Raw genomic sequence first — 15,674 nt, forward strand, 5'->3', positions numbered from 1 at the left:
ATGAAGGAGTTGGCACGGCGCTAAACCACATTGCAATTCTGTCTACGTTGACTTTTCCAGTTTTTCTGTCCTGCGTGCTACCATCCCCTTTCTTCCTACTTCTTGCTGATAGGTGGGGACAGGTTCCCGTAAAAGGGCGTTTCAATAACTCCAGCCTCCATCGGATACGTCCTCTACTATACATCTGTGCTGACGTTGGATGCATCTGAATTACTGCCTAATTGCTGCCTTTGTGCTCCAAACATCCTCCTTTTGAGCCATTTGTAAAACTTTCCAAAGGTTCTATTTTTTCACGGGTCCCTGATGAGTCGCTCCCGCGACGAAACGCGCAGAACCACGAACTGAACCGAGATCTGAATATGAATTAAATTTTGTAACCAAATCTGAACCCTCTAGCGAACCGACTTGCTGGTCCAACTCCCTGCACCCATCATCCATGTTGAGTTTGAACTAGAAATTTGCTTCGCCACTCAAACCTTTTTCTTATCTCCATTTGGAATTGGCTTCTCGGACTAGGGGTTAAACCCCGCTTTAGGTCGTGTTATAAGCTGACCCCACACTTTTGTCGGTATACCCAGTCCTGAATATTCCTAAACAAAGGGGGTTATCTACCAGACCTCCAATGCCCCTACTTAAGCATTGCAACACCTCACAGCTATGATGAGTCGTGCAGTCTCTATATACGATTGCTGAGTAATACCCGGCAGGGTGGTTACTCACGATTTTGCACTTTTAGAGAGGTGGAGACATATTAATTGATCACCTCTTATACGCTGCCAGAAACAAGTTTACACTGGCACCATAGTCATTATTACATAGATGCAAGGGGAGAGTTCTGTAGGCTATTGTCAGCACCTTTATTGTAGGTGCTCAAGATAGTACATAGCCTACCGCTAGCGTATATGCATGTGGGCGATGGAATTTTCTTGCATCAGCCTCACTTGTTACATGTTTGTTTGTCTTTTGCTACTGGTCCTAAAAAAACATATTTAAAGTTTTTACATTGCATTTAATAAAGGTTATATTTTAAAGGGGTCCTCTCCCGTGACACTGGGTTTACATGTCCAGTTTAATCCACACATAGGTAATTCCTTAACTTGTGATTTCCTTCCACAGATGATCCAGAATCCAGAGAAGTCTCTGACGTAATCGAGAAAGATACCGAACCCGAGATGAACCAGATCAACAAGCCGATACGAGCCAAACCTCGCAGCAAGAAGAGCCACAAGTACTCACGCCTCTCCCGTCTTAGGAGGCGGCGACCTGTCCGTAAAGTGGACGAGAGTGACTTGAGTGAGGGATTTGACTCTGATTCCAGCCACGGATCTGCAAAAGGGAGTGACAATTCTGAGAGCGCGTCCGAGAAGAGCGATGAAGAAGCTGCCTTTGACATAGAGTCAGACTCTGACATGAACAGTCAGGAATCACGGTCCGACCTGGAAGACATGGAGGATGAACCCGGAGAGGAGGTAAAAAGTCCAACAGAGAACAAGGAATCTTCTAGGATCCCCGAGGAGACCAAACCTGTCAGCTCTAAGGCGGATGCCCAGGAGTCTGTGAATGGTCCTGGCCCCACCACCAGTGAAGCCAGCATAGCCAGCAACCTGCAAGCTATGTCTACCCAGATGTTCCAGACCAAGCGCTGCTTCCGCCTGGCTCCCACCTTCACCAACGTCTTTGTGAAACCAGAACCCATCCCTCCCATCACCAAAGAACCAGAACCACTTGTGAATGGAGAGGTGGAGAAGACCAACCTTATGGAGCAAGGTAAGACGGGGAGTGCCGCCCACCTGATATGTCATGCACGTCTTCCATTTTGGCTTTTTCTAACACATTGGGGATTGTTGCCTAGCTTTCCCAAACCGCTGCGTCCCAGATGCCAATCTACCTCGTTATATTGTGATGTATCTGTTGCATATTAGGCAGATTTGCTGTTCTGCGGTCTGGAAAGGCTAGGTGGTAACTGTAAATGCTGCTGGTATATCATAGAATGGTAGAGTTGGATGGGACCTCCAGGGTCATCGGGTCCAGCCCCCAGCTCAGTGCAAAATTTAGGCCTCATGTCCACTCGAAAAATACAATCCGCCGAGAATCTGCCGTGGATTTCCGCAGCGGATTTGCTTTAAATGGTATTTTTTTTGCATGCAGATATCTGCACACATTGCTATCAATGTGATAGCAATGTTGCAGATCCGCGTGGAATCCGCGGCAGAATGGAGCATGCCGCGTGAAAAGCGCAATTCTTTTAAAATTCCATCTGCGGGTGCAAAAATCAATTTAATGGACTGTGGATGGCCAATGATTCCCTATGGGCAGAATCCGCAGCGGATTTCGCAGCGGAATCCGCAATTCCATTTAGCTAGTGGACATGAGGCCTTACTAAATCATCCCAGACAGATATTTGTCCAGCCTTTGTTTGAACACTTTCATTGAAGGAGAACTCACGACCTCCCATGGCAACCTGTTGCACTCATTAATCATCTTCATTGTCAGAAAGTTTTTTCTAATATCTAATCTGTATCTCCTCCCTTTCAGTTTCATTCCATTGCTTCTAGTCTTTCCTTGTGTAGGATGTGAATAGGGCTGATCCCTCTGCACTGTGACAGCCCTTCAGATATTTGCAGACAGCTATTAAGTCTCCTCTCACCCTAAACATTCCCAGATCCTTTAACCGTTCCTCATAGGACATGATTTGCAGACCGCTCACCATCTTGGTAACTCTTCTCTGAACTTGCTCCAGTTTGTCTGTCTTTTTTAAATTGAGGTGCCCAGAACTGGACACAGTATTCCAAATGAGGTCCGACCAAGGAAGAGTAGAGGGGGATAATGACCTCACATGATCTAGATTCTATGCTTTTTTTAATAAATCCCAGAATTGTGTTTGCCTTTTTGGCTGCTGCATCACATTGTTGACTCATGTTCAGTCTATGATCTATTAGTATGCCCAAGTCTTTTTCACATATGCTGTTGCTTAGTCCAATTCCTCTCATTCTGTATATGCCTTTTTTCATTTTTCTTGCCCAGATGTAGGACTTTGCATTTCTCCTTGTTAAATACCATTCTGTTAGTCGCTGCCCACTGTGCAAGCTTTTCTAGATCTTTTTGAATACTCTCTCTCTCTTCCCTAGTGTTAGCTATCCCTCCTAGCTTTGTGTCGTCAGCAATGTTGATCAGTTTCCCATCAATTCCCTCCTCCAGATCATTTATAAAAATGTTGAACAACACTGGGCCTAGGGCAGAGCCTTGTGGTACCCCACTTGATACATTCTTCCACTTGGATGTGCAGCCATTTATGACCCCTCTTTGAGTACGATCACTTAGCCAGTTGTGAATCCACCTAACAGTTGCCTTGTCAATCCCATATTGGTCATTTTTTCAATAAGTATAGTATGAGATACTTTGTAAAAAACTTTACTAAGGTCACTATAAACTATATCCACTGCATTTCCCTGATCAACCCAGTTAGTGATACTATCATAGACGGAAATTAGATTAGTCTGGCATGACTTGTTTGTTACAAACCCATTCTGGCTCTGGTTAATTACTCCATTCTCATCCAAGTACTTGCATACATGCTGTTTAATAATTTGTTCAAAGATCTTTCCCAGTATAGAAGTCAGGCTCACAGGCCTGTAGTTTCCATGTCACCCAGCCTTCCTCTACCCAGGAATGGTTCATCTGCCTGGTTATGTTTCCCTGGAAAAAGACAGTTCTGTTAACAGTGTTTGCAAAATAAAATAACTAAATGTCAGCCATCGCTATGTTACTTGAGCTTGTTAACCTCTTCCCAGGAGATGTCTCCGACTCTGAAGAAAGTGTTGAGAGCAACAAATCGAGCCCCAATGAACGGAGTCTTCAGGAGAGACTGGAGGTGATCACCAGTGAGGGGCTTCTGGCCAGTGTCAAGGTCTTCCTGGACTGGCTGAGGACCAACACAGACATAATAATCATGTGTGCACAGGTACGAGTCTGTGAAACGATTAATATAATCTGAATGAAAGACCCCCTTTCTCCCTTCACAACTTGGGAGTCACATTGTTAACCCCTTCATGGCATATACTTACCATATACGTACATCCTGGGAATGCAGGGTTTGTATGGAGCTGGATCAGACGTCGATTTTGCACTCACATGGCAGGTGCTGTCTGTCTTTGACAGCTGATATTCGCCTGCAGCAGCCACAATCAATGTGAATGCTGATTGCAGCTGTTAAACCTTTTAAATGCCACTGTAAATTCTGACAACTGCATTTAAATGCCCTGAAATAATCAAAACCCTCAAATTCCCTCTGGGGATTTAAATACATGTTAAAATGAATAAAATTTTATTTACTATTAGAAAAAAATAAAAAGTAATAAAAGTTTACCTCCCCCTCCCTTTTTCCCATATTTATAATAAAAAAAAAAAAACATATTTGGAATCATCAGGTCTGATCTATCAATGTAACACATTTTTTCTCCCGCATGGAGAACGTCACCAGAAAAAAAAAATACACAAGACTAGAAATGGGCTTTTTCGGTCATTCTGTCTCCAAGAAAAAAAAGGTGATCAAAACATCATATGTACTCCAAAATGCTATGAACATAAAATAGAGGGCGTTCCACAAAAGTATGAGCCCTCATACAACTTTGTCAACAGAAAAAAAAGTTAAGGCTGTCAGAAGATAGGGACAAAATACTTTGCTTAAAAGTAGTACAGCAAAAAGAAAAAAAAAAAACTATATAAATTTGGTATGGTAGTAATCGCACTGACCCATAGAATAAAGTTATCATGTCATTTTTGCCGTAATATGTACACCATAGAAAAAAGACACCCGTCCCCCACCCCCAAAGATGGTGAAATTTCGTTTTTACTCCATTTAGAATTTTTTTTTAATTTTCCAGTACATTATATGATTAGAGATGAGCGAGCGTACTCGGAAAAGCACTACTCGCTCGAGTAATTTGCTTTATCCGAGTATCGCTGTGCTCGGGTCTGAAGATTCGGATGCCGGCACGGAGCGGGGAGCTGCAGGGGAGAGCGGGGAGGAACGGAGAGGAGATCTTTCTCTCCCTCTCTCCCGCCCGCTCTCCCCTGCTCCCCGCTGCGACTCACCTGTCAGCCGCAGCGGCACCCGAATCTTCAGGGACGAGCACAGCGATACTCGAATAAGGCAAATTACTGGAGCGAGTAGTGCTTTTCCGAGTACGCTCGCTCATCTCTATATATGATGCATTAAATAGTATCGCTGAAAAATACAACTCATCTTGAAAAAAGCAGGGTTTAACCCAACTACGTCAATGGGTAAAAAAAAGTTATCATTTTTAAAAAATAGGGAGGAAAAACGAAAATGGGGAGAAAAAAAATAAATGCTGCGATCTTAAGGGGTTAATAAACGTGATCACCAGGAGTTCCAGCTGTCAGACCCCTGGGGTCAGAACCTATCAAACAGGGTAGCCCTGAACTCTGCCACTGACCTCTCATATTTCCTCTTTTAGAGCTCCCAGAGTTTATGGAACAGACTGTCGGTGCTTCTAAACCTCTTACCATCTGCTGCCAAGATCCAGGAGTCCGGTAAGAAGACGATGGGGTTGTATGACCTCCATATTTTCGAATGCCCTGAAGGTGATCTGCTCTGTTCTTCAGGGATCTCCCTATGCTGCGAGGTTCAGAATGTGCTGCAGGAGTCGGAGAAGTCTGATATGAGCCATCACATATTACTCCCTGAGGATGCTGCTCTGAGGAACCTGCCGCCACTCAAGGCTGCACATCGCAAGTTCAACTTTGAGAAGGAGCGGCCGGTACTTACTGTCCTGGAAGAGGTAATAATGGCTCTTATCCTTAAATTCTTGGCTGATACTTTGAAAATCAGATTAGAGGAAATCTCCGTCATTTACAATGCTCAAAATAATTCAGGAAGCACCTAAATCACACATTAGATCTCATTCACCATGTCGTCTCCAGACTCTTTCACGACTCTCGCATTTGCTCAGTGTGAACCTGCTCTAATCTGAAGAGAATGAGGCGGCAGTGGGGGACTTGCCAATTTTGGTGTTCTCTGGTGAATGCCATTTGAGCTGCACGGTGCCGCGCTGTTAGCACAGGTTCCACTAGAGGACAGCAGGCCCTCGGGCCACCCCCTTGGAGTCTGTGTATGACAGTTTGGGCAGTACAAGCTGGAGGTAATTTTGTAGCGCTCTGGGAATTACTCCTGTTCCTACGGTCCTGATGCCCTTCTATTCAGCTCTTTTCGTGTAACGGCCCGTGTGCTGCTATCTGCTCCATGGTCTTGTGGTGAGAGACTTGGCAAACCTTCTTGCTCCGGCACACATGCATGTGCCATCCTGGAGGAGCAGGACTACCTGTACAACCTGATTGGGCTGCAGGTAGCACCTGATGTACCAGTAGTGACAAGGACACCAGCAGTTACTAGAGAATTGGTCAAAAAGGGGAAGAAGAGCAGAACTATCTCAAGTCCTTCTTGGGGGTTTCTTGCTGTCGCCTCTCCCGTACACTCACTGTCACTTTTATTTGCACCAGAGCAGGAGACATGGATTCACAATGAGTTCTGCTTCCTAACTGGGCAAGTTTAAGATCATGAAGTGGAACTGACTTGGTTATATTGTGATGCCTAAAGGGGTTGTCCGAGTTATAGCTGATCAGTAAAGCTCCTCCTTCATGCAGCAAAATAACAGATCGGCATATATTCGCTTCTCCCCGCTCCCTGTTTTCCTGCACCGCAGCTTTGCGTCTCCCCCCTGATGTCACGTTTACAGAACACTGCAGCCAATAACCCTCAGCTATAACTTGGACAACCCCTATTACACAGCAGCATTTCTTCCCTGCAAAACACAGGTGTAGAAACGCTAATCACGGCCGGCACCTGGTAGACTCATAGTGATTGCAGCCAGCACCTGGGCTCGTCTATTTAATCTGCCTACCTCCAATGCTTCACGCACTTTCACCCTAAGGGTGAAGCCACACGAACGTATATCGGCTCGGTTTTTACGCCGAGCCGATATACGTTGTCCTCGTGTGCAGGGGGGGAGGATGGAAGAGCCAAGTGCAGGAACTGAGCTCCCGCCCCCTCTCCGCCTCCTCTGCACTATTTGCAATGGAAAGAGGTGGGACGGGGCGGGGCTAATTGTCAGAACTTAGCCCCGCCCCGCATCTTCCCATTACGAATAGTGCAGAGGGGCGGAGAGGGGGCGGGAGCTCAGTTCCTGCTCCTGGCTCTTCCACCCCCCCCCCCCCACCCCCCCCCCTGCACACGAGGACAACGTATATCGGCTCGGCGTAAAAACCGAGCCGATATACGTTCGTGTGACTTCACCCTTGCGCTCTTTCCTTCCCCTGCCACTTGATTCTGTATTATTATAGTTCATCCTCCTAATTGAAATGTTATTTTTTCTTTCAGTCCATTGCACGCAGCTGCTACATCCGAAGCTTCGGGCATTTCCTCAATCAGCTGCAGGGCAACGTCTTGCAATACAACCCGGAGCTGGGGATCTTTACCAGCATCGCTGAGTCCCAGCAAGACAACATTTTGCACCAGGCTCAGGCTCAGTTCCGCATGGTGAGCTCTGCTTTATCTTATAAGCTGTACATTAGTGTAGATATAAAAGTGGCAATGCGTAGGACCTGCAAAATAAAGGCTGCAACTACATCAGGATGCAATAGCTTCTAGAAACCAGTAGATGGCAACCTATTCATTTGCCAGTTACCTAAGGCTGCGAAGTCTTGGGGTAAATCTAATATTAAAGGGGTTGTCAATCTCTACACTATTGATGACCTCAGAATAAGTCATCAATAGCTGATGGCTGGGAGTCTGCTGCTTGGGACCTTGGCCAATCAGCTGTTGTACTGATGAACTATGCTCAGGATGATTCATCAGTGGTTGATCGGGCGATTAGTTCTCTCGATGGCTGTCGGTGTGTATGGTGCAGGAAGCTGACAGCTTTTGTAAACGTTGCAGCAGCCCTGGTTGGTAATGTAAGCACAGCTCTTGAATGAATTCAATGTATTGCCAACCTGGGTCGCTGTATTGTGTACTTTGTTGTCAGCCTCTTGTGCTGTTAAGGCAGACAGTTGCCGAGTGAACAGCTAATTGGCTGATCAACTACTGATGACCTATCCCGACAATGGCTCATCAGTAATGTAGAGGTGGACAACCAGTTTAAAGGGCTTGTCATTATCGGACAACATTCGCCCTATAGCGCTCACTGTGCTAAAATAAGAAAAGGAGAAGCACTTGCCCGTTGGCCGTCGCTGCAGCTCTGCTTTGGTCCCACAGTTTGTGGCAGACGATGTCCCCAGAAGTCACCAGATCGCTCATTCTCTTGGCATCAGTGCTCACATCCTGGGCGCCGTGATACCAGGAGTTGGGCACAATTACAGTGCAGCGGTCAGGTGACTTTCGGTGACGTCATCTGCCACAGCAGACACTGGGACCTTGGCATGACTGCAGCACTGGATGACTATAAAGGACAGTTGACTATTGTTCCTTTTGTTATTTTAGCACAGCAGGTGCTACAAGGTTAACCCTTTGCAATCCAATTTTGGATTCAGTGCTTCCTAGGGGTCTTTCTCTTTCTGCCATTATGCAATGGCGCCATCTGCTGGCTAGAGCCAGTACTGCGGTATGTGACATGCTGGAGGGGCCTATCGACAACAGAGCGGCCAGTAATCTTCAGTAAGAATACCCTGCCGGACGCCCTCCAACATCCGAGCTGCACAGCCTTCAATCAGAATGTCTTTAGACGTCAGACAGTGGATTGGAAAGGGTTAAAGTTGTCCGGTAACCGGACAACCCCTTTGACTGAGATCTAGAAGCGAGCACTTAGCATGTGTAGTTAATGGCAGAATCCCTCTATTAGTTGGGGGAGAGATGCTACATTGAGCAGTTTTTATTTTCATCTACATACTACTGTCGGTATTGACTCCATAGTGAGGGGCCGTTCCAGGGGTCCCAGCAGCGTACAGCTGGACTGGTTACAGCCACACGTTGTCATCTGTTAATGTGCATGTAGTCTGGCATGTAGAAAGTTAATATTTCTTGGACATGTTTGCCACTTCCTTATGGAAACAGAAGGGTAATTGCTGTCAACTGATCAGGGCTTAGACCCAGGGCTGTAGTCAGACGAATGGCGACAGCTGGCACCACCATTAATAGCCAGTATCACTTCCGGTGGGAAGTAAAGATGATCCTCTGGTATTTTGAGCCGTGACCCTGCCAGGACATGACAGCTTGTCTACTTTTCTTTCCCCAAGGCTCAAGAGGAAGCTCGGAGGAATCGTCTGATGAGAGACATGGCCCAGCTCAGACTCCAGGTAATCACTCCTGTTCTTGCCATCTTTCCATAACTGAGGACACGGGGTCTCTGGATCACATAAAGTGTTTAGACGCTTTTATTTAAATTTTTTTTTTCTTGTCTGCAGTTGGAGGTATCGCAGCTAGAGGGCACTCTGCAGCAGCCTAAATCTCAGTCTGCCATGTCACCGTACCTCATACCAGACACTCAGGCACTCTGCCAACATCTGAACATCATCAGGCAACTCGCAAACAGCGGGAGGTTTATCATCATCATCCCCCAGACAGGTAGGTCCACGGGGCTGCAACCTAGTCCATATTCAAACGGCCTTATGAGAGTTGCACCCAAGAAACGGGGACACAACTCGCACCAGACAGCATCCCGACACCTGTCCGTGTGCTATCTGAACTTCATGATCCCCGCACGTTGCATTTGCTATTCTTATCTGTAAAAATAGATGAGAATAGGATATGCCGCGATCGTCTTTTGCACAGACGATCAGTCTGAGTGGCAGAATGTCCATGTTAATAGCCTCATAGGTTATTGTGGGGCTGTCCGTGAAATAGATGGATATCATGCGGTCTCTAACATAATTGCATTCTGTATATCAATGCAGCATACTTTGGGACTATGATGCTTTGGGGTGGGTGAGCTTGGCAAATAACTTCCATCATCCTCTCTGCTACCCAGTTATAGACGGCTTAGACTTTCTGAAGAAGGAAAACGCTGGCGCTCGAGACGGGATCCGATACCTAGAGGCAGAGTTCAAAAAGGGAAACCGGTAGGAGTGAGTTAACCCCCGGTCCTCACAGACCAGCTCCTTGGAGAGGGGAGGGTTAATCCTTATCAGCACTTTCCTTTTGGTTTCAGGTATATCCGCTGCCAGAAAGAAGCAGGAAAGATCTTTGAGAGGAACAAGCTGAAGCGGCAGGATACCAATGCCTGGTAAGAGGCTCTCCGCCAGCCCCCTGCAGAGACCCTGCTGCCTGCATACAATAGCAGAGCTTTGCATGACACCACCCTCTACACAGGGGTTCACTAAGATTTGTCTGTCAACCTCTGCCTAACTTGCTAGTTGCAGGTCAGTAAATTCACTGTGTAAGACCGGATATGCTGCACTACTAAAATGCATTGCTAAAGTGCTCTTAAAGGGGTGTGCCAAAATTGACTTTTATTCCTTATCCACAGGATAGGTCATCAGTCTGATTCGTATTCTGATTCTTACTGTTGAGACCCCCGCTGATTCTAAGAACGGGCCACGTATTCTCATCTTCTCGTCACTGCGGGCCTGCTGCACTTGTCCACAGTGAGGAGGAGATTGAATGGAGCGGCGGTCGCACATGCACAGCTCCGCTCCATTCATTTCAGGGGGCTCAAAGAAACTACAAGTACAACTGAGAAATTTCCAGCAATCCCATTGAAGATGAATGGCGCAGCACCACGCATGTGACTACTACTCCATTCAATCATCTCTTCTCTGTGTGTGGTTGGGAAAGGGGGCGGAGTGAGCCCTTGGTGAGGAAGAGAGTTGGGACACAAGACCCCCGTTCTCAGGATTGATGGGGGTCTTGGCAGTAAGACACTCATCAATCAGACTTTTATCACCTATCCTAAGTGATGAAAGTCAGTCTTGGCACAACATCCTTAATTAAAGTGAGCGCTGAATTTGCCCCTTTTCTGCCCTGTGTTCCTGAGATGAGCCATTGCAGACAATTTTGAAATTGCTCACAACCCTGTTGAAGAGACTAATAGCGACCACACTGCCAGAGACGGCTCCACTCCAAGCTAGATTGGCACCCTGCTGCCCGAAGAGAACAGTAGAAACATTCTGGCAGCAGTCGCATCTTGCCAGTCCTTGTCTCGCTCTGTAATGCTAAAGTGCTTGTGCAGGATTAGAAAAACATGGCAGCTTTCTTCTCCAAATAGCGCCACACTTTTGCATAGGTTGTGTGGGGTATTATAGCCTAGGCTCTTTTACTTTAGTGTAATTGAGCTGCAATTCCAGTCACAACTTATGTGTGGCGCTGTTTTGGGATTCCATGTTTTTCTGTTCTATTTTTAATCAGACTTTTCCACAAATCTTATGCTTTTCTTGACCGTCCTCCTATGTTCCCGACAGGCATCTCTATAAGATTCTGGACAGCTGCAAGCAGCTGACGGTGTCCCAAGGCAGCAATGAGGAGGAGACCGCAGGCATGGTGACCATTATAACTGGCTTCCAGCTTGATGACCCAGAATGTTTCTCCGCTGCCATGCAGGTATGTCCCGCTGTAATTGTCACCAAGCATTTCAGTGAGTCACTGGTCAATACAGGAAATAAAGCAGGAATGATGCCGCTGGGGTTTGGGGCACCAACCACCTCACACCTCTGCACTTCCACCAGTATATTTATGCCCAGGCTGCCAATGCTCTTTACATGCAGAGCTTCAGGTGAACAGTTCCACTAGAAGAAGCAGGAAATGGTTGCGTTACTAAATTCTTGATGTATTGCGGCTGTATATATTTCACCAGACACGAGTCAGAGGGATCAAAAACCAAAGGTTCTCTTTTTCAGTAAAATGATGGTTTCCCAAGATGTTGTAAATCAAGGAAGGAACCTGTCGTGTGGAATCCAACCATCTGCTGTCTATGCACGAAGTCAAGGACGTTACAAAGTTAATATTTACTGCCAGGCACCAAATTCCTACTTGCATGGAAAATTTCTGTACAGACATGATACTTGCATTATTCTCCAGAGCTGCACTCACTATTCTGCTGGTGGAGTCACTGTGTACATACCTTACTTATCCTGTACTGATCCTGAGTTACATCCTGTATTATACTGCAGAGCTGCACTCACTATTCTGCTGGTGGAGTCATTGTGTACATACCTTACTTATCCTGTACGGATCCTGAGTTACATCCTGTATTATACTCCAGAGCTGCACTCACTATTCTGCTGGTGGAGTCACTGTGTACATACATTACTTTACTGTACTGATCCTGAGTTACATCCTGTATTATACTCCAGAGCTGCACTCACTATTCTGCTGGTGGAGTCACTGTGTACATACATTACTTATCCTAAACTGATCCTGAGTTACATCTTGTATTATACTCCAGAGCTGCACTCACTATTCTGCTGGTGGAGTCCCTGTGTACATACATTACTTATCCTCTACTGATCCCGAGTTACATCCTGTATTATACTCCAGAGCTGCACTCACTATTCTGCTGGTGGAGTCACTGTGTACATACATTACTTATCCTGTACTGATCCTGAGTTACATCCTGTATTATACTGCAGAGCTGCACTCACTATTCTGCTGGTGGAGACACTGTGTACATACCTTACTTATCCTGTACTGATCCTGAGTTACATCTTGTATTATACTGCAGAGCTGCACTCACTATTCTGCTGGTGGAGTCACTGTATGCATACCTTACTTATCCTGTACTGATCCTGAGTTACATCCTGTATTATACTCCAGAGCTGCACTCACTATTCTGCTGGTGGAGTCACTGTGTACATGCATTACTTATTCTCTGCTGTTCTTCTCAGTCCGCCTTGCAGGCCGTTTCCAGCTCCAGCATCGAAATCAAGAACGTTTTAGATTTCTACAAGCAGTGGAAGGAGATCGGCTGAGGGTGAGGGTCATCGGCGCTGGTGATGTACAAATAAACCCTCCGCACCTCCTTGAGCCGCCGCGGCATAACCAAATAAAAAATAACCGAACGTGTGGAAAACAAACGGCAGAAGAAGATCAGCGACCAGCGAGATGTAAATTAAAGAAAATAACCCAAGCCTTTTCAGCATTTCTGGCGCAGTGGGTGTGGCTGCTGTAAGAGGATGGGCGGAGCTTGCTCTCCACTGGCTTGGGGGAGAGGTTAGGCATTCATCTCCTGCTGTGTGACCTCCATATCTAACCTCGGGTCACAGGCGTCCATCTGTAAGACCCTCCGGCTGATTGGACTGTGACACAACTGTCGTGTCGTGATATGACTGGATGTCATACAAGCCCCTCCTCCTCTGCACTCCCTTGACCCCTCCCCTCTCCCCTACCCATTACCCCGTTTTCTTCTTTTAAATTCTTGTGAAATGTTTCCCGCCGGGAGGAGTTTCAGAGAATGTCAAATAAAGAAAACCGCTATTTTATTTATTGGACGCTCGCTGCTTATTTTGTATATTGTATTTCGGAAAGAGCGTGAAATAAAAGTTGGTTGATGCATAATTCTGGAACTAGCGGGCCAATAGTGTCACCCTGTGGTGACCTCTGTGTAGTGCAGTCATGACCCTTTCCTCAAGACCACCTCCTCACCATTGTATGTAGTTTTGCACTGGGAGGATCCAGTCACATGACCGGAGATTGATTACATCATCAATAGCTGCCAGCATTACATAGGGGTGAAGGCGCAAAAACACAAAAGGGACATCTCTAATTACTTCTACATGTCTTGTACTCCAGTCCCATCCAAAGCTGCGTTTACAACTCTTGATTTACAGTCGTACTCAATCTCTTCTGGTTTAGCATATATATATATTGCATGCTCGGCCCTGCTGCATCATGCAAGATATGTTGTGTTTTTACCAGAGATGTTACATCCCCCATGATGCAATTCTAAACTGCCAAATGGTTCTGAATGGTAATTCGTTAAATTGTAAATGCAGCCCCAGGTGGGACTGGCGCTGGCTCCGATGCAGCCCCGGGTCGGACAGGCGCTGGCTCCGATGCAGCCCCGGGCGGGACGGGCGCTGGCTCCGATGCAGCCCCGGGCGGGACGGGCGCTGGCTCCGATGCAGCCCCGGGCGGGACAGGCGCTGGCTCCGATGCAGCCCCGGGCGGGACGGGCGCTGGCTCCGATGCAGCCCCGGGCGGGACGGGCGCTGGCTCCGATGCAGCCCCGGGCGGGACGGGCGCTGGCTCCGATGCGGGACGGGCGCTGGCTCCGATGCAGCCCCGGGCGGGACGGGCGCTGGCTCCGATGCAGCCCCGGGCGGGACGGGCGCTGGCTCCGATGCAGCCCCGGGCGGGACGGGCGCTGGCTCCGATGCAGCCCCGGGCGCTGGCTCCGATGCAGCCCCGGGCGCTGGCTCCGATGCAGCCCCGGGCGCTGGCTCCCATGCAGGGACGGGCGCTGGCTCCCATGCAGCCCCGGGCGGGACGGGCGCTGGCTCCCATGCAGCCCCGGGCGGGACGGGCGCTGGCTCCCATGCAGCCCCGGGCGGGACGGGCGCTGGCTCCCATGCAGCCCCGGGCGGGACGGGCGCTGGCTCCCATGCAGCCCCGGGCGGGACGGGCGCTGGCTCCCATGCAGGGACGGGCGCTGGCTCCCATGCAGCCCCGGGCGGGGACTGGCGCTGGCTCCCCATGCAGCCCCGGGCGGGGACTGGCGCTGGCTCCCCATGCAGCCCTGGGCGGGGACTGGCGCTGGCTCCCCATGCAGCCCCGGGCGGGGACTGGCGCTGGCTCCCCATGCAGCCCTGGGCTGGGACTGGCGCTGGCTCCGCAATGCAGCCCTGGGCTGGGACTGGCGCTGGCTCCGCAATGCAGCCCTGGGCTGGGACTGGCGCTGGCTCCGCAATGCAGCCCTGGGCTGGGACTGGCGCTGGCTCCGCAATGCAGCCCTGGGCTGGGACTGCAGGAATGATGTGACTTTGTTCCATTTTGGCTGAATAGTCCTCCTGGAGCCGAATGATGGCAGACCTGGTGAGCTGGCATTACCAAGCAGCTCGCCTTGGCACAAAACTGCAGCTCTGTAACCAGACGCATTAGAAAACCCCTTTAAGTGGCGGGGATTAGTGTTGTATTCTCCTTATCCCCTACAATTTAAAGCCGAGAACCTCCTGCGTATTTCAGAGTGCAGAGGGTTGGAGGGCCACGTTTTGCCCGTGAGAGCAGGCGCTGGGTGGAGACTGGCAGCTCATTCTCCAGTGCAGGGCCGTCTGCCTGCTTTCCCTTGGCATTGCTTTTTGGGGCAGGAACTCTGCATGTTAATGAGATTTATGGCCGGAGAGAAGAGCATTGTTACAGGGGGAGCAACAGCCAAGCTTAAAGGGGCCCTGGCGCTTAACCCTTTCCCTGCCAGCGTGGGGTCTTGTGAAACGGAGCGGGCGTTATGTGCCAGAAGCTTTATGTCAGCAGAATCTGATAGCAGCCCACATGGGATGCCTCTCCTCTGCGGGCAGAGGACATGTTCTTCCTCTTTTAAGTAAAATCACTCCAGAGCTAATTAAAGGGGAATGTCACCTTAAAGGCGATCTCTTTCCCTATCTCCCTTGTGAATCAGTGGCGGCAGAAAGCAATTTTTGTTAAAGGAAAAACTTTTTGAAAAATATTAACCTGTGTAAGTTTGGTGTCGCTGTAATCGTACTGACCCGCAGAGCTGAGTCACATGTCCGTTTGC

At 48.3% G+C, this 15,674-nt stretch overlaps 1 protein-coding gene across 4 annotated transcripts in view; it reads left to right on the top strand.

Annotated features, from left to right (window-relative positions):
• The window catches only part of SMG5 (SMG5 nonsense mediated mRNA decay factor), a 39,517-nt gene extending 26,088 nt beyond the window's left edge, over positions 1-13,429 (top strand). For 2 of the 4 annotated variants that reach the window (XM_066608734.1, XM_066608737.1), the window contains exons 12-21: positions 1,117-1,767; positions 3,792-3,961; positions 5,478-5,801; positions 7,397-7,555; positions 9,250-9,309; positions 9,418-9,577; positions 9,981-10,071; positions 10,161-10,235; positions 11,410-11,548; positions 12,832-13,429. In XM_066608734.1, coding sequence (XP_066464831.1) covers positions 1,117-1,767; positions 3,792-3,961; positions 5,478-5,801; positions 7,397-7,555; positions 9,250-9,309; positions 9,418-9,577; positions 9,981-10,071; positions 10,161-10,235; positions 11,410-11,548; positions 12,832-12,915 — 1,913 coding nt within the window. In that variant the 3' untranslated portion in view covers positions 12,916-13,429. The remainder of the gene's footprint in view (positions 1-1,116; positions 1,768-3,791; positions 3,962-5,477; positions 5,802-7,396; positions 7,556-9,249; positions 9,310-9,417; positions 9,578-9,980; positions 10,072-10,160; positions 10,236-11,409; positions 11,549-12,831) is intronic. The other 2 variants (XM_066608736.1, XM_066608735.1) reach the window with 2 other exon arrangements.
• The last annotated feature ends 2,245 nt before the right edge of the window (positions 13,430-15,674 follow it).

Source organism: Eleutherodactylus coqui, chromosome 6 (assembly GCF_035609145.1).
Source record: "Eleutherodactylus coqui strain aEleCoq1 chromosome 6, aEleCoq1.hap1, whole genome shotgun sequence".
Classification (NCBI taxonomy): Eukaryota; Metazoa; Chordata; class Amphibia; order Anura; family Eleutherodactylidae; genus Eleutherodactylus; species Eleutherodactylus coqui.